Source organism: Podarcis pityusensis (genome assembly GCF_964106645.2).
Source record: "Podarcis pityusensis genome assembly, chromosome: 16".
NCBI lineage: Eukaryota > Metazoa > Chordata > Lepidosauria > Squamata > Lacertidae > Podarcis > Podarcis pityusensis.
The window spans coordinates 10,592,524-10,610,976 of record NC_138041.1 but is presented as its reverse complement, the minus strand read 5'-3'; the positions used below and the strand labels follow the sequence as shown (position 1 = coordinate 10,610,976).

Below are 18,453 nucleotides of genomic sequence, written 5' to 3'. Positions count from 1 at the left end.
AGGCATGGCCCTACAATCCCTTTGTATACTCCTAGATCCTTTTCACTTTTAAAGAGAACTCATCTAATTTAGCCAGTTTAGTACAGAAAATCAAGTTTCTGAATTACTCATTTTTATTGTACTTCATTAAAAACTTACCCTGTAGACACCTATGCATGGACTAGACCCAAATGAAGTCAGTTGGGCTCTGCAATTTGGAAGAGGCCTGTGATCCACTGCCCTAAATCAAATAAAGAACATTATCTGATAGGTTATAAACAAGCTTGCATGACTGGAGTCCTTCATCTGAAATACCACAATAATAAAAACATCTCGAACGTGACAGAAATATTTGATGCCAGGCAGTGGGACAAATTGCCAAGGGCACTTCCAGATAACAGCTCTGCAGAGATCCAAAGCAGAGCGCTCTCTCTCGACACCCATCTATCAGTGATATTTAAGCATAATTAAATCAATTCTGCCCCAATGCACAAGCCAGATGAGTCACAGATGATCCCTCCCAACCCAAAGGGTTCTATTGGATGAAAATAAGCTGTTATAACAAGCACAGTGGACTGCAGATGCAGCAGAGTCAATATACCAGCTTGTAACTAAACAGCAGCAAATGTTGCAAAAAATCCAATAGACAATGCAACCCAATGTCTAAATTATCATACATGTACTTGAGCAGAGGTTGCTTGCCTACCAGCACCCTCATTTTTAATTTTAATAACTGCAGAGCTATATTTAAGTGTGGTATTTTCCAGTTTTATATTGGTCTCATGGCAGAAATGTATGTTTCAAGCAGCTTTCTTATCTTTAAAAATAAGGAAAGGACTCTCCATGCAAAATTTTATACGCAAAGCCCTGTAGGAATTCTGGGCTTCCCCAATAAGGAAAAAGGTACAGTGTTTTAAAATTATAACAAAGTCACTTCTGCTTTAGTGTCTCTTCAAGCAATATGAGAACGCTGTAACAGATTAAATTGTGCTTAATGTCATCATACAATCTAGTTCTGTAACACTGGTTAACTAAGAGCAAAATCCCAAACTCCACTGGATTGCTTTACAAAAAATCTACAATTCAGTCCTCCTGGTTTGAAAGGCAAGTTTAATCAAAAGGGTAGGAAATTACCATCTCCATTGCACTTTGAGCAACTGCACACTTCTTGTCTCTACATCAGGGGTCGGCAACATAGCACCTGAAGGTGCATTTGTGCTTACAGAGGTCTTCAATAGTACCCACAGGATTGCCTCTTCTGCCCCTCCTCCCACTGAAATTAGTACATTGAAAGCAGCATTCTGTTGAACCCAACACAATAGATTGCGATGGGAGCTTGGTTACATTACAATGGTACCTCAGGTTACAGATGCTTCAGGTTACAGACTCCGCTAACCCAGAAATAGTACCTTGGGTTAAGAACTTTACTTCAGAATGAGAACAGAAATTGTGCTCCGGCAGCGTGGTGGCAGCGGGAGGCCCCATTAGCTAAAGTGGTACCTCAGGTTAAGAACCGTTTCAGGTTAAGAACAGACCCCCAGAACGAATTCAGTTCTTAACCCCAAGTACCACTGTACATGTGTGGTGTACATAAAAGTTTCTCCAGTTTGCAAATGTGCCCATGGACCAAAAGGGGTAGTAAACCCTGCCATATATGATTAAAACATAGCTAAAAATGGCCAAAATCAAGTGCATCCCACTTACTCATATTAACTCCATGGGATATGTTTGTTTCTGGAAGTAACAAGTGGATACAAATGCACTTTCAATGATGAAAGCCAATACCACACCAGAGGCAAACTAAGTTGCAGCACTGTCATAGCCTTCATGTTGAAACTACCCACAGGAAGGATTAACAGTGAACTCTTGCTTTGTATGAAGGCAAAAAGTCCAGATTCAGAGATATAATTATAAAACACAATAAACTAAGCCACCAACATCAGAACAAAACAGCAACACAGAACAGTAGTGCACGGCAATGCACAGCAATACCTGCTACTCTCAATATATTAACTAAACACTATACTTATTTTAATTAAGTTTTTTTGTAATGTCTTGGAATTGGAACCATTTGATGAAGGGTGGACTATAAATACAAATAATAAAATAGCTGTAAAGCTCTTCGTGCTATGGTAATGAATAGAATCAGCTGAAATCTAGCAACAATTTTCCCTAGAAATGTGCATAGTGGGTGTACTCCTAAAGAATCTCAAATATATGCAAGAGCAGCAATCAACATAAAGCAGAACAGTTTCATTTTCAGTATCTGCCTCTTCAAAAATGGAATGGGGAAAGTCTGGCAAGCTAGGGTTACAATTTAAATAACCCTAATACAGCAATCTAGTTTCACTCTACATCACAACCAAAGAGGAATTTTGGAAATGCAAACCTTCAAATCAACTGCTGTTAATTATCATTTTCCTTCCACAACATCCATTTCATTATTATGTTTTTGTGGTGTCACTGGGCTAAGTAGTTCCGACCAGGTACTTCTGCCAGAGCAGCTTAAAGTCATTTGGGAGTATTTTGCCAGCCAAAACAAATCCCTGTTGGTTTTGGCCCTATCGGTGCTATGTCAACATGATGTTATTTGAGTCTTCTTTTGTTCACATTAACAGAAAATGTCAGAATAAGCACAATGTGATCCTAATCACAACATTTGCTAATATACCATATAATATATAGCTGACCATGTCAAAAAGTCTAAACTGGTGATGCCCAGAAAGCCAGTTCTTTTGAGAAGATGACTTATCTTAATATACAGAGTATTCAGACATGATGGGTCTGGTGAACTCACACTGCCTTATTCTCCAATATCTTTAAATTCTTTCCTTTCACATTTCTGAAGAGCCTTAAACACCACTATAGTTACTTGAGCTTGTTATCTTATTTAACTGTGGAATATTAATAATTGTTTTTAACTTCTGGGTGAAAATAAGTATTCTTTGACCTTTACTTTATTCCTACGTTGCTACTTCCTAATATAGGCTTTCAGGGAAACTACAAGAAGCACTTGAGTGAACCATAGAAATGTGAACTATTTTTTTAGCTCTGAAAAACTTCCATTATGTTTATAAAATAAATTATAACATGACATCTAAGACTGTGCACCTTAATCCTCACTGATAAATGATCTTAGATTCAGAAAGAGCAGCCTTTTAAAAAAATGTTTAGGCTGTAGTTCTAGCTTAAATAGATATTCAAATTAAACTGGATCAAATCTATTAAAATTCATTACCAGCTACCATTCATCTTCATATTTTAATTAATCCTGCATAGCATTTTTAAATACCTAGGCTAAACTGTAAGTTCAACTTACTTTGAGAAATTTATAATTTAGCAAACCCCAAAATAAGACCTGCTAATATAGAAGGCATTGATTACATTGATTATTTCAGTGGTAGCATGCAATGCTAGTCCGTGTGTGAGAGGAACAAATTTCCACCCATGCAACAGAAGTTCACCTTCCTCTCCTCCCTTCAGGTTCTCCATGTGTCCTCAAAAAAATGCTCCAGAGGTTTGATGAATGCACTGGAGCCAATTTGCAGGGCTTGCAAGGGGGAATATGAAGTCCTGCTTGATTCCTCCCCAGAAATTTAAATCTCAAGGTTTAGAAATTTTAACTCGCAATGTCTATCCGTGTTTGACAGACAAGGTATCTTTATCAATATCCAAATTCTTTTATAACAAATACTTAACCTGCTGGAAAAAAATTATACCCTTCCTTGCCCAAATATTTGTTTTGCCTAACACAGATCACATAATTACTTTTTGTGATAAAACAAGAGATTATTTCAGTTCATGTATTATATTTGCATTCAATACTACAGTTATGAATGTGAAGCTACAAAGTGAAGAAACCTCTCTAGAAGTCTTTCCAACATATCAGAAAAAAGGATGCACAATGGCTCTAATTACCTGTGCATTAATTTTGCCTTCCACAATTTAGAATGGAGATGAATAACTGTCTAGTGATCACTCTCCCAAAGACAATTTTTTTATTGGCAATGGTACTAAATTATAACAAAGGTTTCCAAAAGTTGTAAAAGAAAGAGAAAGATCAGTAAAGTAATTGTTTCTTCAGTTTTTCTAGGGATGGAGAATGGGCATGAAATAGAGGATGGCATGAAATAGAGATGGGGAGCCATTTACCTCAAGGGAGGTAAAGTTTTTGGGGAGGTCCTCTATTTTATTCTCGCAAGCACTGACCCAAGGTCACCAAGCCTGCAGGGCTAAAAGAAGCAGAAGTGGTGACATGGGATGCCATTTTACATCCCACAATGAAGCATCATAACAGCAGAGACGGATTTAGTGTGTCTGGTTCAGCCACACAGTGCATGTACCTCAGGGAAAGCACAGGGATTGCCACAACTATGATAAAAAATGGAAGGTGAGAGGCAAGGGTGCTGAATTCTGGTGTCACACAGGGCACTGCTGAAATCTGAGACCTCAAGATCCGCCTCTGGTAATAGTGTCGTTGTATTTTACTTTATAGTTCTGTGATATGACTGCTGCCCTGTGCTACCATTTTATGAGTGGTTCTGCCTCTGTTCCACCTTTCAGTGGTGAGGGGGGTAGAACTTCTGAGAAACCCTGTTATCACTGGTGGAGGGAGAGGAGTGCGGGGGGAGCGCACCGCCCCCGGCAGTGCTATCCTGGCAGGCTGCCATTGCGGCTGCCCCCCCCGCCCGTGCTGAGAGCCCCGCCCCCGCAGGTGGTGCCCCCAGGACACGTGCCGCCACTGCCTGTTATATCCACGTAACTAAGAAAATTCTTACTGCTAGATGGCTCCACCTCAGAACTTGATCTCTCATGTGGGATTCAAACATGAACGGCAGTAAACACTTCTGGGCCTAAGCAGGCATGTCCAACAGGTTGATCGCGGGGTGCTCCTGGTCGATCTTTGGGCCCTTAGTGATATTCACCCCCCAAAAAAGCTCAACAGCTCTGACTTCCTAAAAAAAGCTCAGCAACAACTCTGGTCCATCCTCCAATGACAATGGGTAGATCACTGCCTTTTTTATATACTGTGAGTAGATTGCTATCTCTTGGGAGTTGGACGTGCCTGTTCTAGAGCATTTTGATATTAAACATGAAGGTTTTGCTTTGTGTCTACTAATGCTACTGCAGTGCAAACGTGCCTGTAAACATAGCCTACTATTAGTTGGTGGAGAGAGCATCCAAAATGAATTTTCCAGCAAAAAGCCATTGCTTTCCCAAGATGTCTGTAGTTAGGTTAATTATGCATAGGGTAAAACTGCTCAAAGATTGAGAATGGCACAAGAGCTCTTTTCTTTTCATCTAAAATGAAAACAATTAATAGATCCCATTTACAATGTCAGGCCTATCCATGCCTATGTTTAACTTCAAACACTAATGTTCCCTGAACAGAGGTCAAATAAAAACTGAGTCACCAGAAAGCATTGTTGAGGATTAATTGTTCATTTTGAAGATTAGATACAATATCAGAAAAGCCACTGGCCTCAGTTGAATTAATTGTTATCCAGAAAGTCTATCCACAGCAAAGAATTCAGAAGAGATCCAAGGCAAATGAGACACAAAACGATAGGATGAAAACAGGATTCAAGGGATATAAATTTTTTTAGTAACAATAGCTTCTAAGGTCACATAAACACAGAATTTTGACAACAGTTGTGTATATATTTTATGGTATATTTATTGCTGGATCAGGAGTGGCTGACCTGCATTAAACCCACTTTTAGTTGCCACTAGAGTAAGATCTTAATTCACAAATCATGTGAACTCTGAAGAGCCCAACTCAAAACACTTAACATTCATATATTTCCATTTACCTCAGAGGGACCACACAAATGTAAATTGCCGGTCATTAACCTAAGCCTGAAAGGGACGCAGGTGGCGCTGTGGGTTAAACCACAGAGCCTAGGACTTGCTGATCAGAAGGTTGGCGGTTCGAATCCCTGCGATGGTGTGAGCTCCCGTTGCTCGGCCCCTGCTCCTGCCATCCTAGCAGTTCGAAAGCACATCAAAGTGCAAGTAGATAAATAGATACTGCTCTAGCGGAAAGGTAAACGGCATTTCCGTATACTGTTCTGGTTCGCCAGAAGCGGCTTAGTCATGACTCGGAAGCTGTACGCCGGCTCCCTCGGCTGATAAAGCGAGATGGGCACCGCAACCCCAGAGTCGGTCACGACTGGACCTAATGGTCAGGGGTCCCTTTACCTTTACCTTAAGCCTGAAGGCCTACATAACCTGTTTCAGAATAAGATTAACTGAACCCAATAGACCTTATTTTTAAAATAATTTTTATTAAAGACTTCTGAACTTACAAAAATATGTGCATTGTCTCTTTTTTCAACTTGTTTTTTTTCTACAGATCTGTTTCATTTTTGGGGAGACATTAGTGTTTAGGCTTGTCATACATCAGGAAAATTCCTGACATGTCCTGGCTTTGGGTTATAAAAATACCATTGGGGGGGGGGACCTGGATGCATGCCAATGCATTGGAAATAGCAGCAGAAAAATCTCCAAAAGCTGAAAATTACTATTTTAAGTTTTAAGCGGAGGTTTCCCCAAAAAAGCTCAACAATTTTGGTGGGTTTCTTAAAAAAACAAAAAACTCAGCAACATCCTGTTTGAAATATGGCAACCCTATTAGTATTCATGCAGTATAAGGTTGGGAAGGAAGGGGGGCAAAGAGGAGAAGGGTGGGGATGGTGCATAGGGTGGGGTGGGTGGCAATGCTTCTATTCTTTTACTTAGTGTATGTGTGGGGTTTTGTGTCAGGATCACTTGTGTGGGTTCTCTTTTTATTCGCTTCCTATATTTCTTTGGTGGCAATAGGCCTTAATCTGAGTAAACATGTGCAGGATTGAGGTGCCAAGAATAGGCCTTGTTTTTCCTTGATTCAAAACACTTCCAGAACAGATTAATTGGCTCAACAATGAAGTTCCTATCACTAAGCTAACAACAGACAAGGTCATTCAGGAGAGCAATAAGTTACTACAATAATATTGAAACACACTGTAGAAAAGAGTTACTGTTAGGAACTGAACATGTGAGAAAATTAAACTAATGGAACCAAACTTCTAAGCCAATTTGCTTATTTCTTAATGCAACTTTGAACTTTCACAACTCCTGCCAGAAAACATTTATGGAACAGGACTGCAAGCTTTAAAAATCAGCAAATTTGATACTTTAACAAGGTTAATTTTAATCAAAAAAAGAACAATTTAATTGTATTAATAAAAGCAATTGGTGAAACCAAAATATAAGGGCAAGTTTGTTTATTTTTTTGAAGCTATTTTAAGCCTTGTGTGCTTTTGTTGGGAGAATCAAAATATTAAATGGAGTAGCTTCCATTTACTAAATACTCATGTACTGTACTTCACTATTAAAGAAAAAAAGTTTTTCCTTAATACACATATTTAAAATTGGTTAAAATGTAGGTGATTAATCAACTAAAAATTAACTAGGCATCCATCTTACTATAAAAGCTTTCTAATATTCACATAATCAGCAACTGAAATAGCACCTGGCAAAAGATCTGACCTGCCCATATTTCTTATTCAACCCACTGATAACTTACAACTATTTTTATAGGTGATTGGTTAGATCATAGACAGCTAACATATGCTCCTCCAGGTGTTATTGCACTCCAGCTCCCATCAGCTCCATCCGGCATGGCCAATGGTCAGGAATGCTGAGAATTGGAGTCCAACAACATCTGGAGGGCCATAGGTTCCCCATCCTGGGGTAGATGGCCATATGTTATATGGCAAATACATGTAATGCTTAACATGCTGTGAAGTGCACTGGCCTTACTAAGAGTTTTCTTCATTCCGTGTAACAAAATCAAACCAACAAACTGTGTCACCTCCTTAACAAGAAAAATTGTTATGGAAGTAAAGTATTATATCAATACCTTTGGGGTGTTAGGAAAAACTCACTCTGATGAAAGTAAAAGCAACATTTAGTATCAGTATTAAATGTTATTTGTTCCACAAGGCACACAAAATGTGCCCTGTATATGCCAAAAGGTCTTGAAGAAAATTAATTAAATTCCAGGTGGTCCCAAGTCATGCCCCACATTCCACCCCAATAGTAAAGTTGGTAAGTAAATTACAAATCATGATCACTGAGGGAAGCCACCCAGCCACATACATAATGGACCAATTAACCATCAAAATTGCACATCATATCTGACACCCATTCTAGACAACATTTAATTAGTACAATGAGAAAACAGTGATCCCCACAGAATGGTGGACTGCCACATTTTGCTACCATAATTGCAACATGTCAAGGAGGAGAAAGGCTCCCCATATTATATGCAACAAACCAGGAATTTTTTCCAGGGAGAAAAACCCAATCGCAACCTGAAATGGCCTGATATTAAATCAGTATCAAGCATAACCATAACTAAAGACTGCAACAATGTTTGGTTAAAGCAACTAAGCTAAGTATCTAAATTAATAGGGCCTGATCAAATCTATATTCCCTGCTTTAGAAACCATCAAGCACTTTGTTACAACTTTCTGGAGTAGTGGGGAATTGCTAGTATCTTGTTTGTCAAAGACTTCATAACAATGTAGACTATACTAATACTAGACAGTGAAACCTTTCAAGAATCATAAAAGGTTTTAGATTTTAAAAGAAGATTAAGATAATAGTGTGATTCAAATGCATGCACACTCTGAAGAAATGTTATCTCCACAGAAAGTTTCTAATATTACTCTAATGCTCTTGCATGTAAAAGAAGAGTCACAAAAACATGCAACTTGGGTAAATTAAGCTGTTCAGACTCTGAGTTGTATTATCTACTATAAAAATATGTTGAAGTTCTATTTACAAGTCAATAAACTCAATGGAAATATTAAGAAGTTACTTTATACTGAAAGGGGAAAATGTAGCATTGGCAGAACTTGCCTTTCCACCTGCTACAGTTACTTTTGCACTAAGGAAATCAGCAGAGCCCTTCAGCTGGGAGGAAAGGATGAGCACAGCAAATACATATTTTATACCAAAAAGTGCAATAGGGAGAAGAAACAAAAACAAAAAAGGAAGTGTTGTCAAATTCTATTATCCTGGAACTACACAAAGAGGGGATTGGTATATTGAGCTCATGTTCCAAATGACCTAGACTGCAATTATCTACCCTTACCTGGGTGTACATCTGATATAACTCAATGAGAGTTATTTTTGAGTAGGCATGCACAAGATTTTACAAGGCCTATTATGCTCAGTAAGACTTGCTCCCAGGTGAGCATACAATATAATAATGACATGAGGTGTCAGACAAGTGGTTGGATTAATAACAACACAAATATATGTATTTGCCCTAGGCAAAGGATTTATTTCAGGCCATCTCAACTGTGTCAGATACTGCATGTCCAAATTCTTTTAACGTGATGTTAAAATATCCCTATAAAAATGGCAAAGTGTAAGAGTCAGTCACTACTGACACCTCTGGAATGGGAAAGACAGTAACTTCCTCTGTGGCAGGAACTAAATTCCTGTATTAGTAAAGCATGCAACATGCTTTCCGGTGTCATGTAATAGAGCTCAAGAGCCATGTGAAATAGGAGGAGCTTATCAACTACTTTTGGCTGTTTCATAGATACATCAACCAGAAGCAATACAGAACATAGGAGGACCAATTGCTAGTACACTGAGACACGGACAGTGATCACCCAAGAAAAAGAAAATAGCTCACACCTCTCCAGTAACCCTCAGTCTCAGAGCTATTGCTTTCAGACAGAGAATTGTGTTTTATTCAAAAAGTAAACATGGCAAGATATTGCACTGGAATGACTGTTATGACCCCTTGTGGCCTTAAACCAATTTCTTATTTAGAGCAGAAGCCTTTTTCTTTTCTTTTTTTTTACAAGAATACCATTTTACAGTACAGTGGTACCTCACAAGACGAATGCCTCACAAGACAAAAAACTCGCTAGACGAAAGGGTTTTTTGTTTTTTGAGCTGCTTCGCAATACGATTTTCCCTATGGGCTTGCTTCGCAAGACAGAAACGTCTTGCAAGTTTGTTTCCTTTTTCTTAACACCGTTAATACAGTTGCAACTTGACTTCGAGGAGCAACTCATAGAACGTGCTGTGGTAGCCTTTTTTGAGGTTTTTAAAGACTTTGGTGATTTTTGAAGCTTTTCCAAAACTTTCCCGACACGGTGCTTCGCAAGACGAAAAAAATCGCAAGACAACAAAACTCGCGGAATTTCGTCTTGCGAGGCACCACTGTAAGTGTACTTTTGATTACTGTAATCACAGGCAGATTCTTGAGTCATAACAAACACAGCTATCTCAGAAACAGGGTGAGGGAACTAAGCTGCATATGCAAAATAAGCCCAAATCATTAGTTAGTCCACCCCTTCATTATAAACAGACAATAGACATGGATCGCAAAGCCCATCTGGGGTACATTCAGTACTCTGGACACTAATAAATCATTTTGAATACAACATTAAAAATCAGGATACTGGAAGTTTTAAAATAACCCAAATTTCAGCAAAACAAATGATTCAGTTATATGACTACAACTGGTGTGTTTGTTTTAATATGGTGAGAAATAATTGTTAAAATATTGGACCTTTTGTTTTTGCATGCTGGATGAAAGGGGTTTGCTCTTTGCTGTATTTCAGTTCAAATCTGGCTAGGATTATTCCCTACAGCTTTCAAAAAGCTATTTGAACTATGTACTGTATTTTAAAGGTCCTCCCCCAAACGGTGACTGAGCAGAGAAACAAAACCATGAATTCAAACCAAGGGGATGTAAAAAACAACAAGAAAAAACTACAGCAAATTAACATTCAGCTTTTGAAGCAAATTATTCAGCTATTGAGACAAATCCTTCAATTAAGCTTTGTCTAAAGATTAGCAATAGACCCATTATTGTTTGATTCTTGTTTAAGAGGTGGGTAGGAAAAATACTGCCCTTGAGACAAGTCTCAGCTGTCACAAAATGCCACAACACAGCATCATAGATGTTAGAAACATGCTGATATTATGCTTGTTAGCAGAAAAAATATTGGCCAAGCCTCATGTAGGTTCTGAACAAGGGATTAGCATAATAATTCCTGTAACAAGCATGGTGTCTGTTTGAGAGAAGAATAATCAGCCACCTGGGCTCTTCAAGATCAAACAGGTATAGGCAGACTAAAAATAAACAGTAATCAATCAGTTTGAGATAGCGGCTCATCTCCCAGTAGACAAAAATTGCTGTTTCCTACTTATGCCAATTTTTTGCCACCCAAAGAGAACAGAGTGGCCAGCTTGTCTATCTTGGCTGTCTTCAGAACAGCAGCAGTTCAACACTAATAATAAATATCATTTAACGAAGAGAGACAGGAGAGGAGTATGTCTTTGCTTTAAGCACAAGGAGGAAAAGGAGGAAAGTTGATGTTATAGCTTAGCCGGTTTCACTTCATGCAACCAAAAGGGTATATATAGACAAAGTCATTACAAGGACATTAAACTATACAGGTCATTTAGGATAGAAGAAACTCATTTAGTGGAACAAGTGCTCATCAACACAGGTGAGGGAGACTGTCAGTAATTGCAGAAGGCATTTCATTGTTTTTTAGTTCATCAGGTTTTAAGTTCTGTGCACTACCCACAGTATATCCAGATGAAGAAAATCAAGCTACAAATGCTGTAATAAAAAGCAGCCATACTCATGCAAAATGTTCCATTTGGGGTTATGTTGAGCCTATAACCTGCAGACAGCAAACTCACTCTCACAGGCGATTGGTCTATAACCAACCAAGTCCTGTGTACAGGACTTGTTAGATACAAATGACAAGAATAAGGGAATGACCATAATGACAGCTCTGTTGGACAGCGAAGTTCTTAAGGTTCCCTTAAATTATAGAACATTATAAAATAATTATAAGACAACTCCACATACGGTAAGCTCTTACCTTGTTGCACAGTAAAAGTTCTGTTGTAGGACAGTGACATTTTTGGCTTTTGAAAGTGGTTTGATTTCTGGATGAAAATATAAGATTGAACAAGACTGCCTTGGGGAGGGGGACTGAAAGGTCTTTAAAACTAAGACAGCATTGGGTCATTTTACCTCTTCCACACTCCATAGATGGAAAGATCCAGGAAGAGAAGAAGAAGAGTTTGGATTTGATATCCCGCCTTTCACTCCCCTTCAGGAGTCTCAAAGCGGCTAACATTCTCCTTTCCCTTCCTCCCCCACAACAAACACTCTGTGAGGTGAGTGGGGCTGAGAGACTTCAAAGAAGTGTGACTGGCCCAAGGTCACCCAGCAGCTGCATGTGGAGGAGCGGAGATGCGAAGCCGGTTCCCCAGATTAGGAGTCTACCGCTCTTAACCACTACACCACACTGGCTCTCTAAAAGCCACTTTTACTAATCCCCCTGTCAATGAGGCAGTAAAGTGGCATGCAGAATGGTTTCTAGAGGAGCTACTGTTGCATATATTTCAACTGAGAAGCTCAATGGAGCCAGAAAAGTTTGTTTTAATGTCTTAGGTGGTTCTTTTCATATTCACCTGAGAAGCATTTATCGAGCAAAGAAGAGTATATGGAGAGTTACCATTGTATCAATAAAGCATCTTTATCAGTGGTTCTTTTAGGAACCTCACTGGAAAGTAGCTGCCTTTATAAGATTTGGCAGATTTCATCTGAGGGTTTCTGAAAGAATCATCACAGGGAAAGGGCAGAAGTCCCAATCTCCCCTAAGGGAAAGTTTAAGTGGTAAGCGTTCTTACTAACACCTAATGGAAAACCCCCACAGGAAGAACAGAGCTCTGTTTCACTTCAAAAGGCCAAGGTCACTTATTTGGAATAAATGAAGGTAAAGATGGGGTGGTGCAGCTTGCTTTCATAATAAGGAAATGATTTTGCTCATGCCTTGAAGCAGGGTGTGCATATGCAAATCAGAATATAGTATCTACTTGAGTGAAGACCTTACTCTCACCGGGGAAATCATGTCAACTTTACCAAGTGAGTGGGCTGTGGATAATTTCCTTTTATTAGGCAGAACATCTTCCTACTTAGTCAAATTATATTCTGGAAAAGGGAGAGATCCCCTTCTTTCCTAACAAATAGGGGTGGGGTGTTAATTCTCCCTTTGATGGGGTAAAATCTAAACCTTGAAGGGTAAAAGGCAAGTTCTCCATTATGTGAGGAAGGTTGACTTGTCCTCTATTATATGTGGTCAGGGACACATATGTTTTAAAATGAGCTGCTTCTTATGTGTATGGATGACTGTCGAAGAAGAAACAACTCCTCAACTTTGAAATTCCAACACCCACCCTCACTCATATATATTTTTCTGAAATATCATTTAAACAACCGTTCCACTTTGAAAAACCTACATCCCCAGCACACAGAGGGGTAAGCCCCTCCCACATAAGCTACTGACTTATAAAGGAGGAGAACATCCCACGTCCTTTACATTTGCTGGGGGAGGGTTCTGGTTAACAGAACCTCATTCACCTTTACATGGGTGGGGAGGGGACAGAAGTAGGTGTTCCAAGATGAAGGGGCTGGTTCTGTTTTACGTGTACACATGGGGTTAATTTATTCTGTTTTAGCCTTTTCCAGCTTTTCTTCCAAAATATGCACTCAAAGCAGGATACAAATGTTAAAAGTAATATCTACACCCACACACAGGATGACACCCCCTTCTTTATGCACAAGGAGGAAGATGGTAGCTAAAATATAGTAACTCATTCTCTTTGAAGGCATGCAGGCATAGATGCAAGGGGGTATTAGTTCTCCGCAAAGGTCGAGGACCCCAACATACACTCATGTAAGAAAACTTATAGGTGCAACTGCCCCCCACTGAGAGGAACAAGCGTCCTCTCACTATGTACAGCCTCCCTCGATTTCCCACTCCTGCTTAAACATCAACTCACAGCCCCACATAAAGGCAAACCACTCTCTAACATTCAAGTGTGTGTGATTAAAAGAAGCAATTTGCTATCATTCCCCTCCACACACACACACTTTGTAAATATGGGGAACAGATAAATGACGTCTAAGGGTTAGATTTCATCCTTTATTCCCCAAGGAGGAGGGACGTAAATACTTAAAATAGGGAGGCGCCTTTTCTCTCTGTGTGTTTTTTTTCTTTTCCCTTTTTGGCAGGCGATAGAGCAAGTAGGTCTTAGGGAGTGGGTGGGGTCGGGCTTGACTTCCACACCTGCGAAGGTAAACGGAGGGAGATAACGGGGTGAGACGGGGGGGGGGGAGACAGACGTGGAGAAGAAGATATGAGGTTGGAGGGAAAGAAACCTTGCAGCCCAACAAAAGCAGATAAACGTGCTAAACCTCCAGCTTGCCCACAAAGACGATTCCTCTTCCTCCTCTGGTGTGTTGCTGCTGCTGCGACACGGCTACTACTTACCCCTCAGGGAATCGGTTGATTAAATGCACATTTCTATGCCACTGAATTCATAAAATCTGTACGGTGGCGGTACCAAAGAATGTAAAAGGAAGGAAAGAGTCTCTCTCTCCCTCCTCCCCCCCCCCACTTCCTCACCTGGGCACGCAGCTGGGCGAGCTCCGGTCCACCTCCCAGGTGGCGTAAAGGTTCATCTGGACCGGGCGCCCCCCTGCCGTCGCCGCCGCCGCCGCGCCTGACCCGGGAGCCCCCGAGCCGCCTCCCCCCGGGGCCAGAGAGCCTCCTCCGGGGCCGAGAGCGGCCGGCTGAGACAACGAAGGCGCCGCCGCCGCCGGAGGAGCAGGAGGAGGCGCCAGCTGCTGCTGCTGTAGCACCGCCGTCGGCGGCGGAGGCTGCCCTGAAAGGCTCTGTGCAGCCGGGGACGCCGAAGAAGCTGAGGCGCTGGATACCGGCTGGTGCAGCGAAGGCGTGAGAGAGCCCCGCTGGCCGCCGAGCGCCCCTCTCTCCGCCATGGCTGAGGAGGAGGAGGAGGAGGACGACGACGACGAGAGTCTCCCTCAATCCCCGCTAGCGCCTCAGCCGCCGCCTTCTTTCCCCTTCAGCCGCGCGGCTGGGTTTGACTCCTGTTGCCCCTGCAGGCGCGCTCCCGAATAGGAGGAGGAGCGAGCGCGAGGCCGCTGGCGGAGGAGGAGCGCGTGCGCGAGAGGCAGCGAGTTTGAGGAACGGTTGCTTGGGAAAAGGGCGGGGAGATTTGGGGGGGAGGGCGGCAGCGGCGGCAGTGGCAGTTGCGGGGCTCAAGCCCAAATTAAAGGGGGCGCTCGCGCGCGCGGGAGGACGGCGATTGGACGCCTTGACTGCTCTGCGCGCGCTGATTGGGTGGAGCGACCTACCGCTCGCGCTCGCGCTTTTACGGTGTGTATTTCTCTCTCGCGCACGCCTTTTCCCCGCCCTCTTTTCTCTCTCTCTCTCTCTCTCTCTGTCGCAAATTCTTTTCTCCTCCAATCGACCCTCACTTCCTTCCCTTCACTCTTAACAGGGCGAGCACGACGCTCTCCTGGCTTAGGGGGAAAGCTCACGACACACGTCCCCGTATACACGTTAAATTAGAAACGGGTGGGGGTGGAGGGAATCCGTATTGTGAAGGGGGATAGGGTATATACTGTACTGTATTATTTTTTAAAATGTATTTATTTAAAAGGCATTTATATACTGCTTAGCATTACAAAATAACTTAAAGCAGTGTACAGTATAACAACAACAACACTGAACCAAAACACAGCCAAAAACCAGTAAAATACAATAACAAAAGAATAATACAAATTCGGAAGATTCAGGGAGGTAAAACAGGGTCCAGCCTTGCAGGTCAGGGAAAGCGGGGCAGAGAGAGAGAGAGAGAGAAGTATTCACAATATGTCTGAAACTACTTGATCTTTGCTGCTTCACCTATGGCTGACAGGGAATTATTATTATTTATGTATGCTGCCCATCTGACTGGGTTGCCCTAGCCACTCGGGGACTCCCAACAAAAAATAGTAGGGAACGGCATATTGTATATTTCCCACTTTCTGCAAGAGCCTTCAAAGGGATAGCAAGCGTGTTGGTTTTTGAATGTCTGATGTAGATTTTTTCAATTTCATTGTTCTGTATGGGACAATGACAATAAAGATTATTGTATTGTATCGTAAAGCCAATTATGACATTTATAAAGTACATAGACTATGGCGGTGCAAGAAGAAAATGGGGGGGACACAGAAGAGCCAAGTATATTTCTAGATGGACAGGTTGTGTTCCCATGTGTTAAGATCTCTGAGAGAAAAATAACAGTCTCTGCTGAGGTAGGAGCACCACAGTACAGTACTTAAGCCCACCACTTCCTAGTTTGGAAGATTGCTTGCCCTCTCTCCTCTCCTATGGTACCACCCAAGTGAAAGGAAAAGGGGCAACTTAAATGTAAATGCATAATTAGACATAAACACAGCGTATATTTGACACTGGAAGGGGGAACAATACAGTACTAATGGTGATTTTCCCCCTCACTCCAGTTAGTACTGTACCTGTCTTCAAGAGCGGGAAACAGTTAAAAACATCAACACACATTGCTATTATGCAGTGCCTATAGGACTAAGGAGGTTTCCAGCATCTTAAAGCCTCACAGATTTCTTATGGTGTAAGCCAGGGGTGGCGGACCTCAGTGCCAAATGTGGCCCTCTGAGCTTCTCTGCTTGGCCCTCAATACTCTCCCAAGGTAACCCTCCCACCGCCCTGCTCTACACACATTTGCATCACGGGGAGAGATAAATATGTGTGGCGGGTGTAGAAATTTATGGTTTTTGTGTGTCTGGGAATGTACCCTACTGTAAAAAGGGCAAAAGTCACACATGTTGCTGCATCTACTTTTGCCGCTTGGCCCAACCTACCCCTGGCATAAGGTCCTCAAGATGGCCATATGTGTCAAGAGCCTGTCCACCAAGGAGAGGATCCTGATTGGCCCAGGATCCCTCTTGCATGGTAGAACTATATATCCATGATGTATAGCCATGTATAGCACAGCTGGCACCAATGTGGCTGCCAGGTGTCACCTCACCCAAACCTAGTTATCTACATGCTGCCAGGTATAGTCATAAGGAGTTTTGCAGTGTATTGTCATCAGTCTACCACTGATACACATAACACTATTTTTCAATTTCTTCCCGTGCAGGTGAGGTGATAGATGTATTCACTGATCATGTGCCTAGTCACAATGATGGACTAAACGAGGACCAGTCAACTGAGGCTTAATCCAAACAAGATGTTGTTAATAGGAGGTTCCTCAGGTCGGATGAGTGGTGTACAGTCCTACCAGGTTCAACTGGTGGTCCAATTGCTCCTCTGTCGGGACAGTAATCTGTACTCTAGTAACCTCCCGATTAGATGACTGAGATGCATTATACATAGGGCTGCCTTTGGTGAAGAATGCAGCAGCAAGATTGCTGACAAAAATGAGGCGGTATTGAGCATATAATGCTAGTTCCGGCACAGCTGCAGTGGCTGCCTATACATTCCCGAACCCAATTCAAAGTCGAAATAAAAAAATTCCTTCCTGTAGCACCTTAAAGACCAACTAAGTTAGTTCATGGTATAAGCTTTCGTGTGCATGCACACTTCTTCAGATACACTGAAACAGAAGTTACCAGATCCTTCTATATATTGAGAAGGTGGGGAGGGGTATTACTTAGAAGGGTGGTGGGAATCTCTTAACGACTATCTCTTAACGACTGTATCTCTTAACGACTGTAATAGGTCTTACAGGAAAAGGCAAGGGGTGAGAAGGTGAGAAATGGCTTAGTCCTATTACAGTCGTTAAGAGTCGTCAACAGGCTCATCTCAGCTATCTGCCAATCTCGATTCCCACCACCCTTCTAAGTAATACCCCTCCCCACCTTCTCAATATATAGAAGGATCTGGTAACTTCTGTTTCAGTGTATCTGAAGAAGTGTGCATGCACACGAAAGCTTATACCAAGAACTAACTTAGTTGGTCTTTAAGGTGCTACAGGAAGGAATTTTTTTATTTCGACTATGGCAGACCAACACGGCTACCCATCTGTAACTGGAACCAATTCAAAGTGTTGGTTTTAACCTACGCAGGCCTGGAAGGCTCAGAAAATCAGTCTCAATTCAAAGCACCAGTGATTTACCTTTGAAGTCCTATATATGGTTCGCAGCCAAGATCTGTAAAGAACCACATGATCTTGCCTACCCAATTAGGCCACCAACATAAGCCTCACAGCTAAAAGAAGTGTGGTTATTTGGAACACAAGTGTTTTTTGGCCTCCTTACTTGGAGAGACCCATTCATCAGCATTCAGTTCTTCAGCATTCAGTGCAGAACATTCCGGCTTTGATACCTTTTCAGTTTGTTATTAAGTTGTATTCAGGACAGAAAGGAGGGAGATAAATATGCACCCATGAATAAAGTAATAAAAATTGCCCTTTTTAAATTTCATTTACCAAAAAGCAGAACAGAGATGAGGAACCCATAGCCCAGGGGCAAGGAGCCTTTTTCAGCCCACATATTCCCTTATGGAAGTCAGATACCAGTGGCAGGAGGGGCCAGACATAAAAATG

At 41.6% G+C, this 18,453-nt stretch overlaps 1 protein-coding gene across 3 annotated transcripts in view; it reads right to left on the bottom strand.

Annotated features, from left to right (window-relative positions):
* PACS1 (phosphofurin acidic cluster sorting protein 1) overlaps positions 1–15,073 on the bottom strand; it is a 73,972-nt gene extending 58,899 nt beyond the window's left edge. For 2 of the 3 annotated variants that reach the window (XM_080984560.1, XM_080984561.1), the window contains exon 1: positions 14,487–15,071. In XM_080984560.1, the coding sequence (XP_080840686.1) occupies positions 14,487–14,860 (374 nt within the window). In that variant the 5' untranslated portion in view covers positions 14,861–15,071. Of the gene's footprint in view, positions 1–14,486 lie in introns of all 3 variants that reach the window. The other variant, XM_080984562.1, reaches the window with a different exon arrangement.
* Positions 15,074–18,453: the final 3,380 nt, after the last annotated feature.